At 44.7% G+C, this 25,249-nt stretch overlaps 1 protein-coding gene, 1 long non-coding RNA gene and 3 other non-coding genes across 5 annotated transcripts; 1 reads left to right on the plus strand and 4 right to left on the minus strand.

Moving 5' to 3' along the window:
- Window positions 1–625: 625 nt before the first annotated feature.
- Window positions 626–3,846, minus strand: Rpl17 (ribosomal protein L17). Its single transcript, XM_021661128.2, has 7 exons — window positions 3,785–3,846; window positions 3,082–3,134; window positions 2,941–2,981; window positions 2,519–2,653; window positions 2,186–2,284; window positions 992–1,183; window positions 626–709 (listed from the first exon to the last, which is right to left on the minus strand). The coding sequence occupies exons 2-7, from the start codon at window positions 3,119–3,121 to the stop codon at window positions 662–664; spliced, it is 555 nt and encodes a 184-aa protein (XP_021516803.1). The 5' UTR covers window positions 3,122–3,134; window positions 3,785–3,846; the 3' UTR covers window positions 626–661.
- On the minus strand, window positions 2,375–2,440 carry LOC132652574 (small nucleolar RNA SNORD58). The gene has a single exon (XR_009590175.1). It is a non-coding gene; the product is annotated as a small nucleolar RNA SNORD58 (small nucleolar RNA).
- Window positions 2,831–2,895, minus strand: LOC132652573 (small nucleolar RNA SNORD58). The gene has a single exon (XR_009590174.1). It is a non-coding gene; the product is annotated as a small nucleolar RNA SNORD58 (small nucleolar RNA).
- On the minus strand, window positions 3,199–3,264 carry LOC132652576 (small nucleolar RNA SNORD58). Its single transcript, XR_009590177.1, has one exon. It is a non-coding gene; the product is annotated as a small nucleolar RNA SNORD58 (small nucleolar RNA).
- Window positions 3,847–4,641: 795 nt separating the features above from the next.
- Window positions 4,642–14,604, plus strand: LOC110563899 (uncharacterized). Its single transcript, XR_002477306.2, has 4 exons — window positions 4,642–4,849; window positions 10,214–10,303; window positions 10,521–10,603; window positions 12,106–14,604. It is a non-coding gene; the product is annotated as an uncharacterized LOC110563899 (long non-coding RNA).
- Window positions 14,605–25,249: the final 10,645 nt, after the last annotated feature.

Below are 25,249 nucleotides of genomic sequence, written 5' to 3' on the forward strand. Positions count from 1 at the left end.
TCCTACAGAGCCCTGTACACCAAAGGTTCACAGAGGAACCAGTACTGTTGCTGCCCAGATACTCAAAATACGTGATAAAAACACATCCATGTATGTGGGACAACACATGGGTGATAGTCACAGAATTTAGGGAAGCATGGTACTTTTTCCACCATGTGGGCCTGGACATATAGGCTTGGCACCTTCACCCTGAATCATTCCTTTGGTACTGTTCTTTGAAAAAAGTCTTCACGAAAACACTAGCAAAGGGCTACACATACTACCATATCTTGAAATGTCCTAAGTAGGCAAATGTATAGAGAATAGTTTAGGGGTTTTCAGTGAGTGGATGCTTGACTTGAAAAACCTGTATTACTATTAGGTCAATGCAGTACTGGCCTCTGAGTGCCAGATGATATAAAACTGTTTTAGTAACAGGCTTATCATATACTCAATAGTTGTGGTCAGATCTATCAGTTCCCCAGTAAATGCTAACTCAACAGTGCTAGGTCACTTTTATACTGCTTAGTCAAGTGGGTGTCAATGTTTCACTGCTGACTAAAACCACACCTCTCCCAATGGGGCTCATTTATCTAACAGGTAATCTCCAAGCAATCTGCTTATAAACAAAGACCATCAGAAGACCTTTACTTTTATCTGCATTTATTTTATGCTGAATTTATTATTCCCGTGCCATCAGCTTTTGTTTCTTCAGTTTCTTCTGAGATATCTAAAAAGACAAAGAAATGGACAACTTAAGTTTTCCAGTCTAGAAGAAACCCATGTTAAAAATCTTAGGAGCCAAATGAGAGGAAGTGTCCTAATAAACCAAATGCCAATGACTAATCTAGTTGGGCCACAGGAAACTGTACTGTTACTCCATAGAAAGTGCACTGAAGAGGGTAAAAGGCTGGCCACAATAGTCTCCTTTCATGGCTGTGTGTGTCCTAAGATAATCTCCACAGCAACCAATGTTCCTAGCAGTTCACACCAGCAAAACTGAGCGACTTACTTTTTTCTTCTGTGCAACCTCCTCTTCTGGCTTTGGAACAATTTGTTCCTTCTCAGTGAGGATCATCTCAATGTGGCAGGGGGAGCTCATGTATGGGTTAATCCGGCCATGAGCTCTGTAAGTTCGACGGCGCATCTTAGGGGCCTTGTTCACCTGGATATGTTCAATGACTAGAGAATCTACATCTAAACCCTGGAAAAGGAAGAGAAATTAAGCTAAGTATCTGTTTTATCTTCAGTACCCCAACCTCTAACGTGGATTACTTTGAATTACTGTTTCTACTGCCAAAGTGCACTATGTTATACTTTGTATTTTGGGTACTAGTATAAGTTTTTTGAGTCAGGGCTTCTCTGTAACAGAGCTCTGGCTATCCTGTTTTGTACTGACCTTGAACTCAGAGATCCACCGGCCTCTGCCTGGGATTAAAGGTGCGTACCACCTTTAATCAACATGGCAAGCTGTCTCATTGTATTAAGTAAACCCTTGAGGTTGTTACACCTAAGAAGGCTGCCCATTCTCCTTCCCTCTCACAGTACACACTACTTTTCTTTTTAAAAGGTATAACCTTATTGCAAAGGAAACCATGTATAAGTATTTCCAAGTGGGAAGTAAAGATTATCCTACCTCTAGACACAGTTACCTATCCCAAACTCCTAAAACTCAACATCTCCTTTATAACAAACTATACCACCACTAGGTCTAGCATATTATTCAAAAGACAAATGGCACAAGGTAAAAGTATTTTTTGGTGTGCCATACCCTGATCTGCACTCATCAATATATAAACCCTAGGCTAAGAAAAAGATTTGTTTGGGGTGGTGTTTTTAACAGAACTAGGGATGGAGGAAACCATTAGGACGCAGCATATAATGCTTCTGAACACCTTTAGGCAAGATTCTGTAGTGCTCAAGGTACAAGTACAAGACAAAAGTTGCTCTGGGGGGCTGGAGAGATGATGGCTCAGAGGTAAAGAGCTCTGGCTGCTCCTCCAGAGATCCTGAGTTCAATTCCCAGTAACCATGTTGGCTCCCAACCCTCAATAATAACCTGTCACCCTCTTCTGGTGTGCAGGTATACATGCATACAGAACAGTGTATACATTTTCCAGTATATCAAAAAATATTACTGAGGATACACACACACCTGAGCAATAACTTCCAAGATATATATATATGATAGTAATGGCTTAGGTACCTTAAGTTCAGCATTACTCTCTGCATTTTTAAGCATATGCAGCAAAAATTCAGCACTCTTTTTTGGCCACCGACCTTGAGTCCAGCCCCACTGTTTGGCCTGAAAGAACAAAGGGTAAACAGTTTTGTTACTTTCCTTGATAAATCCGTATTAGACCCAGTTAAAAAAAAAATGGTGGCTGACAGCAAGGTTGCTCAGAACGTGTTTTATTTCATGGTTAATCCAAAGGTGTCCTAAGATCCATCATCACAGCAACCAAACCATAAGAGACTTTAGCTCCCACACGCCACCCTAATTACAATTTTCTTCAACAGTAACTTAAAGGCTTCTCACCTGGGCGCACCTCCCGACTCCACCATTATACCGCCGGAATGGCACACACTGCTTCTTTAAAGTGACATCTTTCAGATACTTGGTGGCTTTTCGGATATGCATACCCTTGATGGCCTGGGCAGTTTCCCGGGTGTTCTAACATAAGCCAGAGAGTTTTGGTTAACAGTGTTGACCTTCCAATTTTAAAGAGTTGGAGATAAATACACAGTAAAATGCCCAAGCTCCATCACCCTGTTATTATATACCGTGTCACACAATGTTATCAAGCATTCATACCCCGCCAACGACCAACTTATATATATAAAAAAGGTGGCTGCTCAGAACGTGTTTATTTTCACGGTAAATCCAAAGGTGTCCTAAGTAAGTCATCACCGCAGCTACCTTTCAAACGACAATCGTTAACATGACCACAACTCTCTTACCTTAAAGTGAACACGAAGATTTGAACCTCTTGATTTGCATGCTACAAAAACATGAAAGGAAAGATGTTTATTTTGTTGCGTTACTCACACTCCAAAAACAAAACAAATCGAAACAGAACCATGACCTTTTTAGTCACTTACATTTCGTAGGATTTTCTGGATCAAGAGAGTAGCGAACCATCTTGAAGGATCACCTGTGAACATAACACCTATTAACAGCCAGCTAGTTACCAAGGAGTTTAATTAAGCATACCAACTGCTGCTCAGAGAATAATTGTTTTCACGATTAATCGAAAGGTGTCCTAAGAAACATCATCATCGCAGCCACCTTCTTCAACCAGGGTTTCTCTATGTAGGCCAGCCTGCCTTCCCAGTGCTGGGACTAAAGGCCTTCCATTCGGGTCTGGCTGTTCTTCCGCAACCCCATCCCTCTACACTGGGACTCAGGACTGGCATGGCGAAGCCAACCCCAGCCCTCTGCAGATCCCTCCTTCACCCCCGACCTCGCGGCTCCCCACATACCCCACGTCCTGATGCGCCCAAGGAGCAGCAGAGTCTAAATGACTGAGGTCTGCACCCGGCTTTATTCTCGGCACTTTCCTGCATCACCGCCACTAACGCGCCCGTCTCCTCCGCCAGGGGCCGGGCCCCGGCCCCCATATCCGCCCCTCGCGCTGCTCCGCGGCCTGCTGAGGCCTGAGCGCCCCTCCGCACAGAGAGCGGCCGCCTGTGGCGAGGACCCATAGCCCTGAGAGCTCAGATGCCGGGGGCCGCGAAGCAAGCAGCCCCGAAACCACGATGGCGGCGGATTCGCCACGAGAGTACGAAGCAGAGTAACACTCACCCCTGGCCGCTTTCAGGAAGAGGAAGCGCGAGGGCTACTGGGAGAATTCATGAGACCTCGACATCTCGCGAGACTTCCGGGCGGAGGCACGAGATCCGGGGAGAGGGAGGGCCGAGAAGGAAGGGAGCGTGTGATGTTTTTTAGAAGGTCTGGAAGAAAGTGCGTCATTAGAGACTGTCTCAAAATTCTCAGTTTTTAATTCCAAAATTTAAACAAATAAATTTTAAGTATCAGGAAATAAAAACACTCTTGAAGCATAGGACATGAATTACTAGACGTGAACGAGAAATTTAGCCACCTTAGTTGTTAGATTTGGTTATTGTCAACTGGACCCTCCGATAGTCGTTTGTAAGTGGACGTTTAGGATAAAAGGTCCGAGCAAGGAATGGCTGTGCTAGCTTTCAATTCCAGCACTCCGGAGGTAGAGGCAGTGCCTTACCAACTTTGACACCAGCCAGGGTTACTTAAGAGACCTAAGTGGAGGCCGTAGAATGGAATGGAGAGAATGCTCCAGGGCCGGAGAGACTGCTCAGCACTCAATAGCATTTGTTGCTCTTGAATAGAACCGGGGTTCGGTTCCCAGCCACTACCTACAAGGTAGCTCACTTGTGTTACTCCAGTTACAGGGAATTAAGAGTCTTCAGAACTCTGCAGGCACCAGGCACACCCGTGGTGCTTAGACATACTTGCAGGCAAAACACTCATACCCGTAAATTAAATAAATTATTTTTAAAAGTAAAATAAAAAGAATTCGAAGCAAGGGAAGTAGGGGAGGAGTGGGGGAAAAAAACAGGAAGGGGAGGGGAATAGGGAGGAGAGGGTCAGTTAGTTTATGTTAATTATGCAGATTAGGCTTACTGAGGAGTCTGGCTCAAATAATTGTTCCCCAGGACCCATTTTAGGTCTTCGTTAGCTACAGAAGACCTGTTGGCATTTTCTTTTCCTTTCTTCTTTGTCCAAGGTCACCTCTCTGATTCGGTTACAGATTGCGCTAGATTTTCTAGGTCACCACTTCCGGGCAACTCAAACTCCAAGTCACTGAGTTGGGCTGGCTTGGCTCCTTAGGTATGTTTTCAAAGATCCTCTCCTTTCCTCTACCTTCAGTCCCAAATACTGGATATTATATTTTTCTCCCTAGTGTTTTCCTTTCTTCACAAGCTTTTATTACAGGCTGTAAACTCCCAAATAAATTTTTGAGCTAGATAGACCCAGATATCAAACTGCTTTCTCAGTATTTTTCCCAGGGATCTCTGGGGTGAATACTCACCCTTAAGTAGAACCTCGGGCTTCGCTGTAGTTTAGAGATAGAATATTTACCTAAACTCTACCAAGAACTGGGTTTGGTCCCCACCACTGAGGAAAAAAAGTTTTGGAGGATTGTTGAAGAGCTCTAGGCAAGGAAGGGGAATGATACAATTACTTCCCTATAGGGAGCAAACTTGAGGGATAGGAGTAGACACAAGGAGAGGGATGTTAGAGGTTTTTGCAGGTCCTGAGGGTCACTTAAGCTAGGCTGTGAAAAGTAGTACAGTTATGGAACTCTTCTGGAGGTGGAACCAATAAAATTAGCCAACGGACTGGATACTGGAGGTGGTGTACAGACAAGGAAACATGATCTAGATTAAGTTTCAAACTTGGAACAAGTGGCTCAGGAGCCTATTTAACATAGCAGAGCAGACCTGGTCTCCAGGCTTTCCCAGCATCCCTCAGTGTTGCAGGGTATGGCTGGCATACTATGCCCTCTGCCCTGAACTTTCCAGCCCAGTGGCTGGGCTGCCCTTCCCTCAGAGGCTCTTCTCTATACAGTCAGACATTTTGACGTTACCCTCCCCTTCTTCTCTTTTGCATCTTTGGCCTCCTGGCTGGTGTAGTTGGCTGCCCTTTCTTCCTTCTCTTCCCCCTTCTCCACAACGTTCAGTGTTATGACCACTCTGAACTCTCTTAGATGTGTCTGCCTCTGGCTGTGCTCTCCCACATATCTATAATAAGCTTTCTCCTCCACCATACCCAAAAACAGGCATATTCCTTTTCTTTTCGTTTTTCTTTTTTCCATTCAGTCTCCGAATTTCCTGATCAAATATGGAGTGGTGCAAACACGCTGAACCTAGAGGAGAGACGAGAGTGATACAATGAATGGTCTGTGTGACCTTTTTCAGTATTTTGTCTTCTCAGATGTGCAGTCTCATGCCACTCAGCACTCAGGAAACTGAGGCAGGAGGATCATGAGTCCAGGCCAGCTTGTGTTACACAGTGAGTTAGAGGCCAGCCTGAGCTATATAAGAAGATTCCTCTCTGAACATTTTTTTCCCCCAGATTTTAGCTTAGGAATATTTAAAACACACACACACACACACAAAAGTGTACAGGCACTTAACTAAACTTCCAGAGCAATCTATTTTTGTCTTTTCCTTTCTCTCTATCTGGCCAGGAACCCCTAATCTTCCTGCTTCTCTCTCTCTCTCTTTTTTTTAATTGTGCTTTTTATTTTTATGTTTCCTCCTTTTATCACAGAAGTATTTTAAGAAAATCTTAAATCTCTTCATTTGGAAGCATCTTAATGCGTATCTCTAATGGATAAAGATTTCATTTTCCTCCAGGTAGCCTTCTCCCGGCATCCTCCTTTTTACGCTTCCATTTTGAATATAACCATGATACCATTAGCATACATCAAACCATCATTGTCAGTAACAGTGCCTTAATATAGCACATACTTTAGTTTGAGAGTAGTTCCCCCCCCCAAAAAAAAAAAGCCTTTGCAGTTTGTTCAAATCAGAATCAAGGCATTATCCTAACATTGCATTTGAGAGGTTGCTCTTTACATAATCAATGACAGTTCTTCTCTTTCACACTCTGTGTTGCCCTCATTTGCCCTTTGCCCTCATTCTTTGCTCATTTATGGAAGAGATTAGAGCAACTGGTGTGTAAAATCTCCTCACTTCAGGATTTGCTTGTTGCAAGTATATCATGTCTTTAAACATTGTATTATAGTCTCCAAATTCCTAAATTCATACCAAAACTTGATCAGATTAATTTCCTTGGTTTTCCTTTTTTGACACGATGTCTATATAGAGCTCAGACTGACCTCAAAGTCACAGTCCCCTCAGACTCCCTAGTTCTGGGATTACAGGAGGAGTGCCACCATGCCCTCCTTGTGAGGTAGTCTTCTAACAAGTGGAGAACTAGAGCTTGGGTTCCCACAAGGTGGGATGGGAAACACAGGTTTTAATGACCTATTCAGATTGCAGTGTGGCTAAGAAACAGGTTCAGAGGAGATAGAGCGAGGATATGAAGCCTGAGCTCTTCCCACTGCCCTTACTGAATAACCATCCTTTCCTGATTGCTCCAAATTGCTGGTGGGGCAGCTGTGTCACTGCTGCTGGCTTCTTTCCCTTCCTTGCCTTAAGCTTCCCACCTTCTAGTCATCCCAGACCGTCTCTGCTTCCCAGAGTCTGGTCCACAATCTCTAGTTCTGTGACCACTACTGCCTGCTGTCCTCAAGATGGGCCTGAAAAGGAGAACTTCTACCCAGTGTTGGGAGTGTGTGTGGGTCTATTCTGGGACTGGGTTCCAGCCCCAGGTGAGCTGTAGAGAAACCTAGTTGACAAAGGATGGCAAGGCCGAAGAAGGTGATAATGAACTGCATGCAAATGCCCTTGGACTTTTCAAACAGGAGTAAAACACACCTTCTATTGACTTTCCTTAATAGCGACTACTAGGGTTTAATAGTGAAGCCTGTGGCTTCCTTTACTCCACAGATCTCCCCAGAGCAGCAGAAAACAACAGACCCTTAGCCTTTTCCCAGCAGCAGCCATTGAGTCTACTCGATGACCAGCAGTGAGAGATGTCAAGTGGGCCCGGCAGTAGTGTGACAGTTTGTCCAGACAACTGATCTTCTTCAATAATGGACCCCTTGGAAGGTCAGCAGCCTTATTAGACCAGCTGGCCAGGATGGGTTGGCCTGCCCATCTTCTCAGAAGAGCAGGGTTTTTAGAGTGAATATTCCATGTTTAAGTCCTGCAGCATGTCCATTGTTCCTTTGCCTCTGGAACAATGCTCTTCAGTATAATGCTGCTTTGGTTTCTGGCCTCCAGGAGAGTATGGAGAAAAGACTTAATCCCTTGGTGGAGATTTGCTCTGCTCTGCACAGTCTGATTAGCCAGGAAAAGGGGAATTCCTTTCTGACAAGAAGGGGGATGTAATCTTTTCTGTAGGGGGTCAGAGTCCTTTGATTTGCTTCCGGGGACAGGAGTGTTGTGGCCATGTCTTGTGTATTGTGTCTCTGTCCCCATGTTGTGCCATCTTGTCCTGTGCACACCCATGCCCAACCTCAGTCTTTCCCTGACCTTCTGGAGCTAGGATGGTGTTTGGAATTGTGTTCATCCCTAGGCTTTCTTGAGGGATTGTGCTCTATTTTGTCTCCCTGACACCTTAATTCCCGATGCTACAGCTTACTCTTTATCAGTATAACTCCATTTCTGCATAGGTTTTAGGAAGTATGAAGATTTTGAAGGACACATTTTTAACTTTCATTTATTATTATTGTTAATATTCTTATTATTATTTAGTCTTAGGAGTTCCGAGTTGCTAAGGTTAACAGTGAATGTTAGTTCCTCCTGCTTCTACCTCTCAAGTTCCTCTCAAGATTATAGTTATGTGCCCCACATCTGGCTCTAGAGGAGATTTAAAGTGCGTTTTCAGGGTTAGGGGCTAGTGAAGTCAGTAAAACATTCTTCTTGAAAACATGAAGACTTGAGTTCCATCCCTAGAGCCCAGGCCCAGTGCCCAGAGACGGAATTTAAGTAAGCCTGTTGGTCTAGACTAGTTGGTGAGTGCCAGGCCAGAGACTATATCGAAAAACAGAAAAGCTGGAGAATGCTTGATGAATAACAGCTGAGGGTGCCCTCTGGCCTCCACACACACATGCTCACATATGTACCTTTGTCAGGCCCATTGTTTGTGTAGCCTGGGGACCTGGTCCAGAGCAAGAGTGTGCTGAGACTTTTCCAAACCCCGAAAATCTCAACCGTGAGATGGCTCCATCCCTATTCCGTGCTTGCATGTCCTGGTGCATGTAGTCTTGCACCCCCGCCTCCGTCATCCTCGAGGTAGTCATGTAGCCTGGTAAACAGAGCATGTTCATCTAGAACTGGCAATCTCTCTCCATGCAAATGAAGTGTTCAAAGCACCCCAGCTCCAGCCAATGAGGTACATGCACCCCCCATCCTTACCCATTTCACCAAGGTTTATAGAGCCCTTATTCCCCCCAATAAAGAGAGCTGGATCACTGGAAAGGCTATGCCATTGAAAGGGCTGTATCACTGAAAGAGCTGTATTGGAAAAAAACCAACGACATTCCCTCTCACACATGACCACATACAGAAAAGAAAAGTGATCTCTACACACATCTTTATTGTACATTCAGAGTTGATGTTTTCGGAGATTTGTTTTTGTCATCTGACAGGCTATTTTTTGTGTATCATTTTTCTTTTCTTTTCTTTTCTTTTCTTTCTTTCTTTCTTTCTTTCTTTCTTTCCTTCTTTCTTTCTTTCTTTTTTTTTTTTCCAAGATAGGGTTTGTCCTGGACTCACTTTAGACCAGGCTGGCCTTCAACTCACATCGATTCGCCTGCCTCTACCTCCCTGAGTGCTGGGATCAAAGGCATGTGCCACTATGCCCAGCTAATAAAAGTGATTTTAAAAGTACATTTTTCTTAGCTGGTGTTTTGACACGATTTTATTTCTAGCACTGGAGAGGTAGAAACAGATGGAACTTGAGGTTACATTGTAAGATCCTATTGAAAACAAAACAAAACATAAAGGTACATTTCTTTTCATCTTGTTATAAGCGGTCATCATGGGTTTTGTGTGTCTGTGTGTGTGTACATATTCACCTGTGTGTGCATGAGATTTCCTGTGTAACTTCATAGGAAGTGATGTCCCTAGGTTGTTTTAGGAACATGTCCTATTGGACACATCTATGACCCGTGCACATGTCATATACAACTGTCATCACATTTTTGTGTGTGGAGTTAAAGCCATTGTTATATTTAGAAAAATGATGCCTCAATAGTCAAGCACAGTACTACAGCTAAGGACATAGATCATATGTTTCTGCTCTGCTATATTATCTAACCTGGATTTCAGTTTCACCCATGCTTCACATACAAACCTGCTTCACTGGCTCAATTCCATATTGATTCTACCTCCTGTTCTGCTGCAAAGCAAGCCTGTACTGACACGGACAAGAGAATCCACCACAGTTGAAGAGTACAGGGGAGCTTCTTGCCCTGATTAGCTACCATCATTTGTGACTTCTACATCCCAAATCTAGACAAAGTCTTTCTGGGAGGGAAACTTCTCTTTCGTTGAAACCATGCATACATGTCCACTAGAGACAGTGGTTATGTTAAAGGTCTTTTCCTCCTAACAGGAAGGGAAGAGATTTGTGTGAAGCTGAGGGAGGGTCCAGATGACTGCTGGAGAACATCCCAGTTCTCATTCATAAAAGACCAACAAGGATGTAAGTATGTCTGATGGTTAATCTACATTGTCAATGTGACTAGATTTAGACTTAACTAAGAAACATATGTCTGTGGATGTCTTTGGATTGTTTCCGGAGGTAGAACCCAGCTGAGCGCAGGCAGCACCATCCCGTGGGTTAAGGTGTCAGACTGAAATACTATAAAAAAGGAAAAGCAAGCTGAGTGCCAACATCTCTCTTTGAATTCTCATTGCAGACACAGTGCGACCAGCCTCCTCCTGCTGCTGTTGGTGGAGTTTTAGTCTTCTGGAAGTAGCCTCCCAAATTCTGGGATTATAGGTGTGCACTGTCTTTCTTGCCTTCTGCGGATGCCTTGCTTCTTCATGGTATCACTTAGCTTTTAATTAGGTGGATTTCAGGTAAATAATTTTGACTCAAGTACATTATAAATTTTTGTGTCTTCCTCACATAATCATTCTGGAAGACAATACAGGTAACCAACCATTAGGGATGTGAGTATTAAAGCCTGAATGTGGTGGTACCTCTCTGATTCCTTTGAGACATGTAGGACATTGTTATAGTAACTTTTATTCTCCTGATGTAATTTTTACCTCAGAGGCTAACCATCTTCATCTGCTAATCTATGTGCTATTATAATTGGCTGGATAAATGTTGATTGACCATCAAATATTTATAGTGTATGTATGTGTGTATACACTGGAAATCAAATCCACATCCTGAAGCATGCTAACGAGTGTTCTGCTACAGAGCTACATGCTTAGACTTATCTAATATTTTATTAATATCAATGATATTTGTCAGAATTAATATTTTTATTAGATCTCATAAAAGTATAAAATTTTTGTTTTTCATAAATTAAGAAATTTAATTGTGGGCTAGAGAGTTGGCTCACAGATTAAACACACTGGCTGTTATTCCGAAGGTCCTGAGTTCAATTCCCAGCAACCATATGTTGGCTAATAGCCATCTATCATGAGATCTAGTGCCCTCTTCTGGCCTGCAGGCACACATGCAGATGGAATACTATATAAATAATAAATAAAATAAATCTTAAAAAATAAAAAAAATTAATTGCAAGACATTTTCTAATTTGAAATATTTCAAACTCAGAAAACCTTTTGGGTAATACAACTAATTTTTGCAAACTCTTTACTTTATTCACTATTATTAACATTTTATTTTACCTATCACTTTCTATATGTAATATGTATACATACAAATGTGTATTTGTATAGCGGTTCATGCCTGTAATCCTTGCCTAGAGGCAGAGGCAAGAGGATTGTTGGCAGTTTCAGACCAGCCTGGATTAGAGTGAGATGGTGTCCCCCAAATCGAACCACGCAGCTAGAAAGACAGCTCAGTAGCTAAGACCCCTTGTGGTTCTTCCAGAGGACCCAAGTGTAGTTCCCAACATCATGTCAGGTAGTTCACAATCAGCTGTAACTCCAGCTCCAGGGGATCTGGTGCCCTCTTCTGGCACACAGGTGCCAAACATTCACACAGAAACAGACACACCACATAAGAAACAAACAAATAAACAAACAAACAAACAAAAACTTAAATCAAAGTAGAACAAAACAAAAAAACAAAAAAAGAAAAAGTAGCCAATAACCCTCCAGACCTATATGTGTATATGTATGTGTATAGAGACACATTTATATATATGTACCAAAATATACATCTTAGCATATTCTTTAATCACTTGAAATGAACTTAGAGACTTCGTGTCTACATAGTTCAGTGTGTCTTTCCTAAGAGCAGATTGCCTTGCATATTTGGTGCTGACTGATCTCTCCACACTGGCCTCTTCGCTGTTTCAGAGAAACGGGAACTCACGGACATGCTGTTGCTCTTGACGCCTTTGCCATGGGCAGCTGCCATGGTCACCGTTACTTCTCCGGAAGCTGAGGCCCCTGCTCATCCACGGTCACTCTTCGCCAGTGCATCTTGCCTTATTGACCTCTCACCTGTCCCACGGAAATGCCTCATTGGTTGTTGTCCTGTTAAGCCTGAACTTTCTTTCCCCTAAACTGTAAGCTTTGTGAGAACATAGCCCTATTCTTTTTCCCTAGGACCTAGGATAATTCTTTGTTCATTGCATGCTTCCAAAAAATATTAGTGGAATTATGACATACATGATGCTTTCCTTTCTGAGTCATATCTGAGGATACCAGGAAGAGAACAAAACAAAACAAAACAAAACAAAACAAAACAGAAGAGACACCATGACCACGGCACCTCGTAAAGTAAAGCATTTGACTGGGGCTTGCTTACAGATTCAGGTTATCCTTACGGCAGGGAGATGGCAGCGTGCAGGCAGACATGATAACATGGCAGCTGAGAGTTCTACATCCAGATCCTCAGGCAGGAGGAGAGAGAGCCACTGGTTCTGGCTTGGGCTTCTGAAACCTCAAAGCCCACCCCCAGTGATATGCTTCCTCTAACAAGGCCACACCTACTCCAACAAGGCCACACCTCCTAATTCTTCTAAATTGTGCCATTTCCTGATGACTAAACATTCAAATACATGAGCCTATGGGGCCCATTCTTACGCAAACCACCACAAGAGCCTAGGATCAACCTGTCTGCTTTCCAGTGCTGAGGTTATAAACGCACTGCCATGTCTGGATTTTCACGTGGGTGCTCGGGATCTGAACTCAGGCCCTCAGGTATTACACAGCCAGCACTTTACCTACTGTCATGTCACCAGCTCATTCCATTCATTTAAACATACTGAATCCATTATATTGATATTTATTGAAGGGTTAGCATATCCCATATACACCTCGATAAATGTTCTTTTAAACCCCTCATGATAACTCTAAGACTGGGGTCAACAGGTATATAACATCGTTGAATTTGTGCCTGGATAGCTGCCTGCTCCCTCCTTCACCCTTCTGTCCAAGGCTTAGGATATCTTTGACTGTTCTTTCTTCCCTCTTACAAAAGACAATGCCTTCCTGACTGGATCTTTGTAAATATTGGTTCCTCTTTGTACCGGTTATGCTAAATACTCCAATTTTCTTGTTACAAAGAAAGGCTATTGAACTTTGTAAACCACAGAGCTGGTAAAGGACCGAGGACCAGCGTGAATCCTTTGTGTGTCAAATGAATATCAGTGAGTATTTTGGGTAACAGGAAAGTAATTCTAGAACGCGGAGAGACCATAGGACAGGCCTGTAGCAGAGGGGGAAGAGAACGGAAAAAGGAACAAGTTGCTGTGTCTTCCCCCACCGTCTCCACCACAGCTTTGTAAACTGCACCCTAACTCTGATAGGTGGCTGAGGATTCATTCAGTTGGGGTTCAAGAGAGGAGGGCTTAACGTCACCGGGTCTCTCCCAGTTACACCAGCCAGCCGTGAGGAAAAATCCAGGAAAGGGCTACAGGAATTCTGGGCAGTTTTGCCTTGGATTTTGTAAAAGGTTAGCCTAGAAACTCTAGTGTTGTTTTATGTGCAGACCAAGATCTTATCACAGGCGGCCGAGTAGCAACTGGGCCACTAGATGGCGCCAGATCGGCGTCAGGGGTGCTTTCGCCTTCATTTATGTGGAAGAGCAATAGTCGTAAAACATCGTAAAACCAACGATGTTCTGATGAACTCGGTGCTTCTCCGAAAATGGGCTTTGAAGCTTTGCAGTCGTGAGACTGGGAATGGAGCTGGGGCTGAGAAGGAGGACCCAGAGTCCTAAGGAACTGTGCCTATAGGGTGATAGTCCAGTAATGAACCTGTATTCCCACACCAGGGAAACCTGATACTCGGCAGCATTAGGGCAGGAAGGTCTGAGGAGGTCCTCTGGCCCCTTACTACAGAGATGAAGAACTATTCCTCAAGTGCTCTCCGCGAGGAATATCCCCCAGTTATAGCCAATTGCTTGGATAAATATATCACATGCCTTAGAGCCTCCCTAGTAACTGTGTGGATCCTACAAATTTTACTTCCTTGCGTTTTGTTTTCAAGGGAAATTTTGCTTCCTTCTTTCCTTTCCTCCCTCTTCCCTCCTTCCTTCCTTATGAGACCCTGTCACACATACACAAACATACACAATACATATAAACTGCCCCCACCAACACAATAAACAAACAAACAAACAAACAAAAAAATGTTTCCTGAGTTTGAGAGTCTGTCATAGTAAAGAGTTGGCTCTGAGGAGAGAACCATGGAGCCCTGGTTTATAGCCAGGGGATCAGAAGTAGAGCTGACAATGTAAGTACTTGTGGTTGGTGTCTGTGGGACAGAGACCTGGAAGCAGGGGTCAGGGTCTACCAGGTTAGTGGGTTAGAACTGAGCAGACTTAAAGGATGCCCCACTGCTGTCTGCTGGAGCACTGCTTGGAGCATGGACAAGTCCTTTGAACAATGAGTGAGGAGTGGTGTTTGGGAGGAGGGAGAGGACAGCTGATATTTTCTTCTTCAGATGGTAGTACTCAGCAAGAGGGGATTACATGGGGACGAGCACCAGCCAGTGGGTATCAGAGGGGCATCCTGGACTGCCAGCCGTGACACCTTGTTGTATGAGTGAAGAAACTGAAGGCCAGGGCTGAGTGACCCACCAAAGGCCCATCCATACAACACACGGAAGGGATTCGAACAGGCCCACCAGTGTCACACTGAGTGAATATGGGTTCAGATTTCTCCTTGCGTGTGGTGGTTGGTCTTGATTGAGCCACTTGATGGGACTTAGAGTCAAATGGAAACAAACCTCTGGACATGGCTGTGGTTTTCTAGATTGGTTTAGTTGTGGTAGGAAGAGTCAGCATAAATGTGGGTAGTACCGTTTCATGGACTGGTGTTGGTATAATGTTTTTTTTAATGTATACACCTTACCCTTGTTCATTCAAATACTGATTTCTCCCCCCCCCCCAACTCTCTGGTTTCAATCCAGATATTGCATTGTGATACTCATTCTAAGCATCTTGTCTCAACTCTTGTGTAAACAGGACAAAATAAAACAATTAGACACAATGTTGAGCAGGGAGGAGCCAGAGGACAGGAAAGAGGGGAGGAGCCAGAAGGCAGGAGATGAGAAGGTGGAGAAGGGGCGAGAGAAGAGCTAGGAGAGCAGAGCTGGAGGACGTGGAACATGAACCAGACCTAAGATTTCACAAAAAGCAAGTATAATATGGGAAATCTAACTGTTAGGAAACTGAGGGCTTGGAGGTTTAGGAGGGAGTAAATATTGCCCAGCATTGTGTTCTAGGTTAACTAAAAACCCAATCTCTGTGTGGTGATTTGGTTATATAGCTGCTTAAGATTAACAGCAAGCTTTACTAGCAGATAAACCAATAGTAAATATTAATAACTTCCTACAACAGACTGGGTTCCCAGACTGAATGAAAATGTGTATTCACCACTCTCTGCTTCCTGACTGGGTCTGAGCTGCCTCTAGCTCCTGACCAATGACTCTATGCTGCACTGTCACAGGGGAGACAAGTAACTGAAACAGAATCTGTCAAGGTCCGCAGCCTCCCCAGGGAAGCCCTGCAGGGCTGGCCCTCCTCCAGTGAGCATCTCCTGGGGGTAAAGTTCTCAGCGATGGCCCCTGCTGTTCCCATGTGCAAGCACCCTCTGAAGGCACACGGCTTTATCAGGGAGGGAAAGCAGAGGTATCTTTTGGCAGGTCACACTCCGTTTTCTTCTGCTCCCTGCAGCTGGGGTTGCAACCCTTTCCAGGCACAATGTATCCCAGCTGGTCACCCGATGATGGAGTCCCATTCATCTGGCAGCGCTGGACCAATGAATGGGGCGGACGGCTCACCCCACTGTCTATTGCCTCAGAACAAACTCCTTGTCTTGCTGGCAGTTTTTTTATCTGTTGCTGAAATTGTGTCAAACTGCATTCTGGGGCAACAAGCACAACTTTGTTTACAAGACAAGGCTAAATTGATTTATTTGGCTGGCCAGCAATACTGTGCTACTTCAATTTTAAGTTTCTGATATGAAGTCAGGCAGAAGTATCTCTGTCCTGCTGGTTGGACTTGGAGCTGAGTTCCGACAGGGTCCAAGGGTCTGAAAGTCAAAGCTGATGCTTGGTTAATTCCATGCTTGATTATACTTCCCACACAGAGCTGGGATGTGCTGAAAACAAGAGCATTCATCCCAAGGGGAACAGGAATGGGCTCCTGCTGTCAGGGATTTTCTTCTGTTATTTCAACCAGCCTGCTGGTTTGCTTGCTCTACCTCCCCTTATGTCTCTGAGCTTTTTTTTTTTTTTTTTTTTTTAGAAAGTCTTGCTGGTTTCTGTGTCACTCAGTTAATGAACAGGCTTAGGAATGCCCTCTCTATTCCTGGCACTGGCATGCTGAGTCTTCAGTTGACACAAACTGAACGTGGAGGTGGCTGAGGGATTAAACGACATGACAGGAATCAAAGCAGAAATCCTTTTCAACACCTTTCTATCACACTTGTCCAGGCCACAGCCTTCTGAACTACCCCCATGCACAGCTACTGCTCTCCTCCAAAATCCAGTCTCTGGCCTGTGCTGCTTTGTCTACCTCTGATCTCTCTGTGTACTGTGTTTTATCCACTTTTCTTGTCCTTGATTCCTTCACCTCTTTCAAATTCTTTCAGCATGTAGGATAATACCTTTGTCATATCTGGGTTCAGTTTATCTTTATGGAGTGACCCCTTAATTGCAGCAGGGATTCATGAAAGGAGACTTATTTCATTTTCAATTATTGGGGCTGGAGAGATGGCTCAGCCATTAAGAAGAGCTCTGGTGCTTTCCCAGAGGACTCAGGTTCGATTTCCAGTGTTGACATGATAGCTCACAGCTGTCTGTAACTCCAGTTTCAAGGGATATGATTTCTCTTCCGGCTTCCATGGGCACCAGGTACCATGTAGTATGTGCACGTAGGCAGCCCACCAGTAGATGATGGTTTATATTTTGAGGGGGCTCCCAGATAAAAGACACAGAGACTTACTAGATTTATTAATAAGCTTTAGGCTCAATAACTGGGCAGATACGCTTTTAAACTAATCCTCTAAGCTAGTCTGGCCACTTCCTGGCCACATGCCCCAAGTTACTCGCCATATTGGTCCTGCTTGGGCTGTTTCTCTCCATCAGGCCTGTTCCTCATGGTGACATCCTTTCTCTCTCTCTTATTCCTTGCCCTCTCCTCTGTCTCACGGTCCCTGCCTCAGACCCCAAGCCCTGGAGCAGAAACTTCACCTATCTCATTTCTGCCCAGCTACAGGCTATCCAGTCTTTTAATTAACTAATCAGAGATCATTGGGGAGGAAAGTTTACACAACATAGATCAGAGTGTATGACAATGCACTTGTCTCAATTGTAACCAGATCTTGTCGCCCAGAACTCAGCATTTGTATACACCAGACCAACCCCCAACACACCTATCTACATAGAAAGCGTTTATTATCAGCAGTAGCATGTGTATATCACATGCATGTGTCTGGGCTTGTGTGTGGCATGGTGTACATATGGAAGCCAGAAGATCACCTGGTAGAGTTTATTCTCCTTTTTTACCTTTATGTGGTTCTCAACGACTGGCCTTGGGTTCTCAGGCTTTCGAGGTAAGAGCCTTTACCCACTGATAGATCTTGCTGGCCCAGGAGACTTACTTTATTTTATTTCATTTTATTCCTTTCATAATAGAAGGAAGAACAAATAACACAACAGAAATGAACGATTCAGTGTGTCATGGGACAGGAAGGGAAAAAAAGGAAATGCAGGCCTGTGTGCATGTTGTTTTCAGTCTTGACTAGACCCCCCTCTTTTGTTTGTTTTTTGTTTGCTTGGTTGGTTTTTGAGACGGAGTCTAGTAGGATCCTACCTGTGAAGAGCAGCACTGTTCCCACGCCTCTGTGTTTACTGTTTATTGGATCTCAAATCTTCTCTACCTGGAAGAGAAAGGACTTGAAACAGGAGGGGGAAGAGAAAAGAGAGTGCACAGTGAAGGGGGGAGGGGTGAGTGAATGCACCCACCAGCAAACTGTCAGGCAGTTTTCAAGTGTCCCTGGGAAAAGGACGGGTAGGCTTGTGCTATATGCTGAGCTCAGATCCACCTGTTTCCCTGTTCAGTCCCCAGAGACAGGTTTTAGTGTTCAACCCCTCCCAAGTCATTGACTTTCAGGATCTTCGTAACATCCAGAATAGAGCAAAAGCCTCCTTCTTTCTGCTTTTGCCCAAGTCTCAGATCAGAAATGTCCTCAAGTCCTGTCATAATCCACAGGGTTCTCCAGAGAAACAGGACTGACAACGTGGGCATGATTAGTGTCTGTATTGCACAATATGCATTTTATATGCATAGATAGAAAATACATTTACATATACATTACATAACGTGTATTCTCTCTGTATCACCTCTCTCTGGTGGCTGAAAACTATCTGTTGGCAGAGAGCATCCCATTCTCTGGAACTGGAGTTTCATGTGGATGCTGGAAACCAACCTGGGTCCTGTAAGAGCAGTGAGCATTCTTAATCACACTGGGCCGTCTCTCCAGCCCTGACATGTCTCCTGTAGGCCAGCTTGGCCTTGAATTGCCTTTGCGGAGAAAGGTGACCTTCAGCTTCTGACCCTCTTGCCCCGTCCCCAGCCCTGAGACGGCAGGAGTATGCAGCCTGGCTAGAAACTTGGGATTTTCCTCCTATCAATCTACCAGGTTCTTTTCCGCGGCCGAGAGGCTGGCATGTAGGCATGTTGGTGGCATGCCAGCTGGGCACCAGGAAGTTGTTGCCAATATGATGCTATTGCAAACTTTACTTTGACAAATGTGCTCGCATGGTTTGTCGCCGAGTTGGGAGTGGTGGCACATGCCTTTAACCCCAGCATTTCAGAAGGCAGAAACACATGGATCTCTATGAATTTGAGGCCAGCCCGGTCTATAGAGGGAATTCCAGGCCAGCCCGAGCTACACAGTGAAGATCCTGCTGAAAGCAAAACACATCACTGAAATAGCCCTTTCATTGCTTACCCCCCGACTCACCAAATGCACCCTGAGAGGAACTCTATCCTATTTTACTGTCTCCTTCCCCTCCCAGTTGCTCCTGCCTTCATTTGACCCTTCAGTGGGGATTGTCTGCCTCTCTGCAGCCTTAAACTCCCTGTAAGAAGTTAATCTCCCTCTTGTTTCCCTGAGTCTCCACTGAATTGGCCAGTGTCTGCCTGAGTGTCTTTATTCCACCCCAAATGTGGCTGTTCAAATCCAGGGTGGCTGGCTCTTTGTTGAAGAGAGCCCATCTACTTTCTTAATGGAACTTCAGAGGCAGCAGCATTCAGATTCAAATTTCTCCTGCCACTTGGCTGCCATCAAAGTGAGCACGGAGAATACATTGTGGGCCGACAGGCCTCACGATCCTCATGGCCAGCGGAGGGTATTGGTGGCTGCAAATTCTGTCAGCCAGCAGGACAAGCAGACATCCTCTTTGCTCCGAGGCAGGTCTCATGGGAGGCTATGATAGTGAAGGTGGGGCCATCACCAGGCCCTGAAAATAATCTCTGGTGTCTAAGTGCCTGGACACTGTGACCAAGGGCAGGGTAGCAGGCACTGGAAGAGGCTACAGGGATTCTGTAGCCCAACCCTGCTTAGCACAGATGAGGGCTTGGAGCTTGACCACAGATAGCATCTGCTTGTGGTCCTAACATTCTGGGCTTCCTCTCAAAGAGTCAGGTGCTGTGTTTTAGATGTGCTGTGTGTTTGGTTGGAGCGAGGGAAGGACGAACATTCTGGGTTAAGAGTTAAGTGAGATGGTACTTGGGGAGGGTTTTTCTGTGTGTGTGTGGAATATAGAGAAACAAACCCAGAAGCCTTTGCATTCTACTAATGAAATGGTATTTCTAGCCCTTAGGAAAGGGTTTCTCCAAAGAGCTCCACACATATCAGGCACTGTGAATGTTTTTCTCTTCTGCATTGCTCAGCTTAGATCATGGCTCTACTCACCTGTCATTGGCTGAACTGGCACTGAAATCATTGTATCTCTGCATAGTGTTGGTTAGAATGTGACAGTCCACTGTTCCTTTTCTAAGAGGGAGTTCTTACTGACCTGAGCTGACAGGCTTCAGCTCATCACAGCTTCCGGTGCTGCTGAGCACACGGAAAAGTGGGAGTACTTTGTCCTGGCTTTCCTGTCTTCCTGGACCCACTTTTCTCTTGGAGCTAGATCCACCAGGACCAGGACCAGTGGGTATAAGACATGAAAGAGGGCTGGGCATGCCAAGGCAGGCAGATCTCTGTACAGATCAGGCTATCAAGGCTGCGTAGAGATTCTGTCTCAAACAAAACAAACAACCCCCCAAAAAAAACAAAACCAAAAACAAAGCCAAAGCCAAAAGATCAAAAAGTTACATGACAAATAATTTTATCTATTTATATTTTGTTGTTTGTTTCTGAAGTTGAGCTCAGGGCCTTGCAGGGCTGCCCTGCCTCTCTCCCTGAGTTTCAGTGGTGTGATTTTCTCTCCTCCCAGTTTGCCACAACAAAGCCTCTTCATTATCGAAATTACAGAGAGGCAAAAGGGGAAAATAAGTCTGACGTGATGACTCGCACCTATTACCTTAGTATTTAAAGAGGCATGAGGCAGGAGGTTTGATGCAAGGTTAAGGCCATCTTGGTCTATGCAGCAAAATTCAGGTCAGAGTTATATGGTGAGACCTCAGAACTACCAACAAGCAAGCAAGCATAAATAAACACAAAGAATTCCTTCAACCTTCAGAATGTTAATATTTTGGCATATGACTTCCAACAGTCTCTCTCACTGTCTCATCTTTCTGTCTTTCTGGCTCTGTCTCTGTCACCCTCTCACACACACAGAGCTCATTTTTATATGATTGTTTGTTATTCTTCAAGCTTTACATCTGATAACTTATCTTAAGAACCCACAATCAGCCAGGCAGTGGTGGACACATGCCTTTAATTCCAGCACTTGGGAGGCACAGGCAGGTCGATCTCTGAGTTGGAGGCCAGCCTGGTCTAAAGAGTGAGTTCCAGGACAGCCAAGTCTACACAGAGAAACACTGTCTCAAAAAAAAAAAAAAAAAAAAAAAAAAAAGAGCCCATGAGCTTCTTAATTGCAATGGTCCAGTAATGGAATTGGCTGCCACAAAGACAGCGCGGGGCCTTAGCTCTGCAAGTGTTTGAGTTCAGCTTGATGGAGTAGCAGTGTGTAAGAGAGTTCTGCAATGGGGAAGTTGTGAAGCTCCACACACTAGCAGCCATGGCACAATTTCAGGACTGTGTGTTGCTTTTGGGTAAGTGGCTCTCTGCCTCCTCCCTCCCTGATTCTTTCTGGCCTGTCAGCTGCAAAGTGCTCTTGCTTGCCTCTCCCTCAGAAACCTTCCCAATCGGACTAAGCATTTTAAGCCATTTATTATCTCATGTGTGGGTATGTGTGTGTGTGTGTGTGTGTGTGTGTTATAGTGCTTGTGTGGAGCTTAGAGGACAACATGCAGGAGTCTGTTCTCTTTCCACCATGAGTTCTGGGAATTGAACTCAAGTGGTCAGGCTTGAAGATAGGTGAGCCGCCTGGCTGGCCCTCTCATACCTTCTGTTGCTATCGTAAGCAAGGCAAGAGTGAAACCCTACAGGTGCAGATCTCAAAGCAGAACTAAGGCAATTCATCATGGAGTCCAGGCTGGGTTCAAACTCAGTGACCTTCAGCCTGTTTAGTGTTAAGATTGCAGTCAAGAGCTATTCTGTCTCGCCTTCACCATTGGTAAGAGTTCAGTTAAGTGCTACTAAGCATGCTCTTATTATTGTGTGACCATCACCCCCACCCATCTCCAGAACTTCAATCTTCCCCACCTGAAACTCTGCATCCATTAAATGATAAGGTTCCCCCTTTTTTGTCTTAAGTAGAGAAGATAAATATTGTGCAATCCATTGTACAAACTTTCTGAGTGCCAAATGTGTCAAATGCATAAACAAGAAAACGCACGTATAAGGTTTAGTTCTTTTAATTGATTATTTAATTTTGGGACAGGGTCTCACTGTGTAACTCTGGCTGGCCTGGAACTCACAGAGATCCTCCTGAGTGCTGGGGTTAAAGATATGCGCTGATACCCCCAGCAGTTAGTTCTCTTTAAAAAAAAAAAAAGTGCATGTGTCCTTTGGCACTTGTGCCACAGTGTGTGTGTGTGTGTGTGTGTGTGTGTGTGTGTGTGTGTAGAGGTCAGAGGGTCATTTTCTGGAGTTGGTTCTTGCCTTCTATCATGTTTCTGTTCTACAAATACCATGTGCTAATCAACTGTGCCACTTTCAGAAGCATGGTCTCTATTGCTGTCTCTCTTGTCTCTCTCTCCCGTGCACGCTCCAGGATTGCTGGCCACACACTTTTCACTGATTCTCTTGTCTCTGACTTCCATCTCTCCATAGGAATGCTAGGATTACGTATTCAGGCCACTGTATCAGATGTGAAAACATGCATTCCTGGGCTGACCTCAGATCATCAGGCTTGTGTGGCAAGAGGCTTTACTTGAGTCATTTCCCCTGCCCTGGAATTTAGCTTTGGCTATCCACAAGCTCCAGCCAAAGAAAGGTACAGGAAAAATATGTTGACTAGGTGACAGAATTAAATGTTAGGGAACCTCAGGGGCAGTGCTGTAGACTAAAGGCAGGAGATGAGATGAGTCAGGTGGGAGATAATGATGCAGGTTCCCTGAGAGCAAGAGAGCCTTTCGTGGCTCCTGATGAGCTTAATTTGGAGTGTAAGGGTCTCAGACAATCAATAGTCACTAAAGCCATCATAAACCAATGGTTTCCATACTCATTGTCTCAATCACAAGAAGGAAATGAAGCCCTAACGTGAGCAGAGTGAATGTAGATTTGTTAAGGAACAAACAAACAAACAAAACCACAAAACTCCAGAGAGTGGAAGAGGCTTTAAAGGAAGAACACTGCAGCTTTGTCCTGCCTGATGGGTTTTTGTGGCTCTAAGGGTGAGAACTGAATGGAGACTGAAGTTGTCTTTATTGACATTGGTTGTCTTTGAGTGCACACTCGGATGGAGGCAATCAGGAGGACACATTCTTTATGCACACTCTCTTGGCATGCATAAGAGAGTTATTGACACATTTGGGGGAGGGGTCACACTTACTGTATGAGTTGCTCTTGAGTTCCTGTGTGCCCAGTCCTCAACTACCCAAGAAGAGCTAGCTTGTTAGGGTTGGCCTGGAGCTATGTGTACAAATGCTGAATACTGCCCTCCATTCTCACATACACTGGTCTTTGCTGCACACTTTGGTCTTGTTGTACAACTTTGCTCCCCAGTTATCACTGGTTGGTTAATAAAGTTGTTGTAAGCCAGTTATTGGGCGAAGCTAGAGAGGAGAAGCGGCCACTGTGGACAGCTCCTGCAGTGGCATCCCACTACGGCCGCAGTCCAAGGCAGGAAAGAAGATGCAGACACGTGGACAACTCCTGTGGTGGCATCTCAGGATGGCAGCAGGCTGAGGAGGTGTCGCTGCCCTGACAGATGCTGCCATTCTGACAGCCCCTGAGGTGGTACCTCACGGCAGCGCAGGCTGCGGAGGTAAGGAGAAGCTGCTCTTAACCACAGCTCCCAAATAATGACACAGAGACATTTTATTTATTATTACCTGAGGCACTGTGCAGATTCTCAGCTATTCTAACCCAATAGTACTGGCCTGGCCTACATCCTACATCCTGCCATGTTGCCCGTTACCTCTCTTCAGTACTTCAGTAGTGGCACCTGTTTCTTCCTCCAAGTAGAGCTGGTGACTCTTCCAGGCCTGATTCTTTCCCAGAGTTCCTATCTCTGTCCGAAAGTCCCACCTTCCTTTCCTGCCTTTGCCATAGGCCGTTCAGCTCTTTATTAAACCAATCAGAAGGAGGGAGTGTTTACAAACTATGACACAGACCAATACTGAAGTCTGGTCCATAATCAGGTCTCTAGTAGGTTTTTGCCCCAGTATCCTGCTCCTGATTCTTCACTGGTAAAATTGAATGACTGGGCTTTTCCTTCCTTACAACAACAATGCCTGGTCCTAGTTTCTTTTAAAACAAGCCTTAGCTCTGTGGACAGCGATGACTTTATCAATTGGGTTAAAGTTTTTTGACTTTGAATCAGCCACACACTCAGATTCCAGGGTGGGCAGTGTTTTTCTCTTTCCATGCCCCTTTAGCTTCTGCTGTCTTTCTAGCCGGCTTCACGACAGATTCCCAGAATTCTGGTTGATCTGTTCCTGGAAGGCAGGATTCGAGGAGGTGGTCTAGATGAATAGGGTTTTGCCACGTAGCCAAGACGATGGGGTGGGCAGCAGGCTTTGGAAAGCATCTTCCATAGAGTTTCTGAAGGCAGTTTCGTAACTCACTCATGCCAGGTTTGGAGAGGAGCAGAGGGGCACCCGCTTGTTCTTAGGGTCTCATTTGTACATCTCAGGTCTTTGCTGACTCCACACTGTTATTGTGAGGGTCAAGCCTGAATACAATCTTTCTTTTGGTAGTGATGCTGGGGACTAAAGCCAGGCTTCACACACACTAGGCACGTATTCTACCAGTAAGGTATATCCCTGGTCCTCTATGTACTTCTCATTTTTGAGAGAATGTCTGTGTTAAAGGCTGATTTTGAACTTGAGTTCTCTGGCTTTTGCCTCCAGACTGCTGAGATGAGTGTTCCACCGTGTTAGGCTCCTATTTTTTGCCTCACAGCAAAGCCGATCAAACTGTTCCTCTTCTCTGTTTAGCGAACTCTGTATATCCCTCACCAGCCCCTCCAAAGGCACAAGCCTATAAAACCACAGTGAGCGATCAGCAACAGGCTCAGCCCTGCTGCTCTGCTATTCCTTGAACCACAGACTTGACTTTTTATCACTTTAAAAAACTTATTTGAACTGAATTTGGGCTCATAGAAAAAGACTTTATTTTTCATGAAGCTTTTGAGCTTTCTGCCATTTGCTTGCTCTCAGAACATTAAAAAAAAAAGACATAAACAAATAACAAAGAAGCAGTAATGGAAACATTGAAACCTAGCCAGTCATGCCTGGACAACT

This window comes from Meriones unguiculatus, chromosome 2, assembly GCF_030254825.1.
Source record: "Meriones unguiculatus strain TT.TT164.6M chromosome 2, Bangor_MerUng_6.1, whole genome shotgun sequence".
Lineage (NCBI taxonomy): Eukaryota > Metazoa > Chordata > Mammalia > Rodentia > Muridae > Meriones > Meriones unguiculatus.

Bases quoted from the DNA above. Each gene is read 5' to 3' on its own strand.
- Rpl17 (XM_021661128.2), bottom strand. From the start codon at position 3,121: ATGGTTCGCTACTCTCTTGATCCAGAAAATCCTACGAAAT. The intron at 2,654-2,940 runs GTAAGAGAGTTG...GGCTTATGTTAG, and splicing joins ATCTTCGTGTTCACTTTAAG to AACACCCGGGAAACTGCCCA. The intron at 710-991 runs GTAAGTCGCTCA...TTGTCTTTTTAG, and splicing joins AGGTTGCACAGAAGAAAAAA to ATATCTCAGAAGAAACTGAA.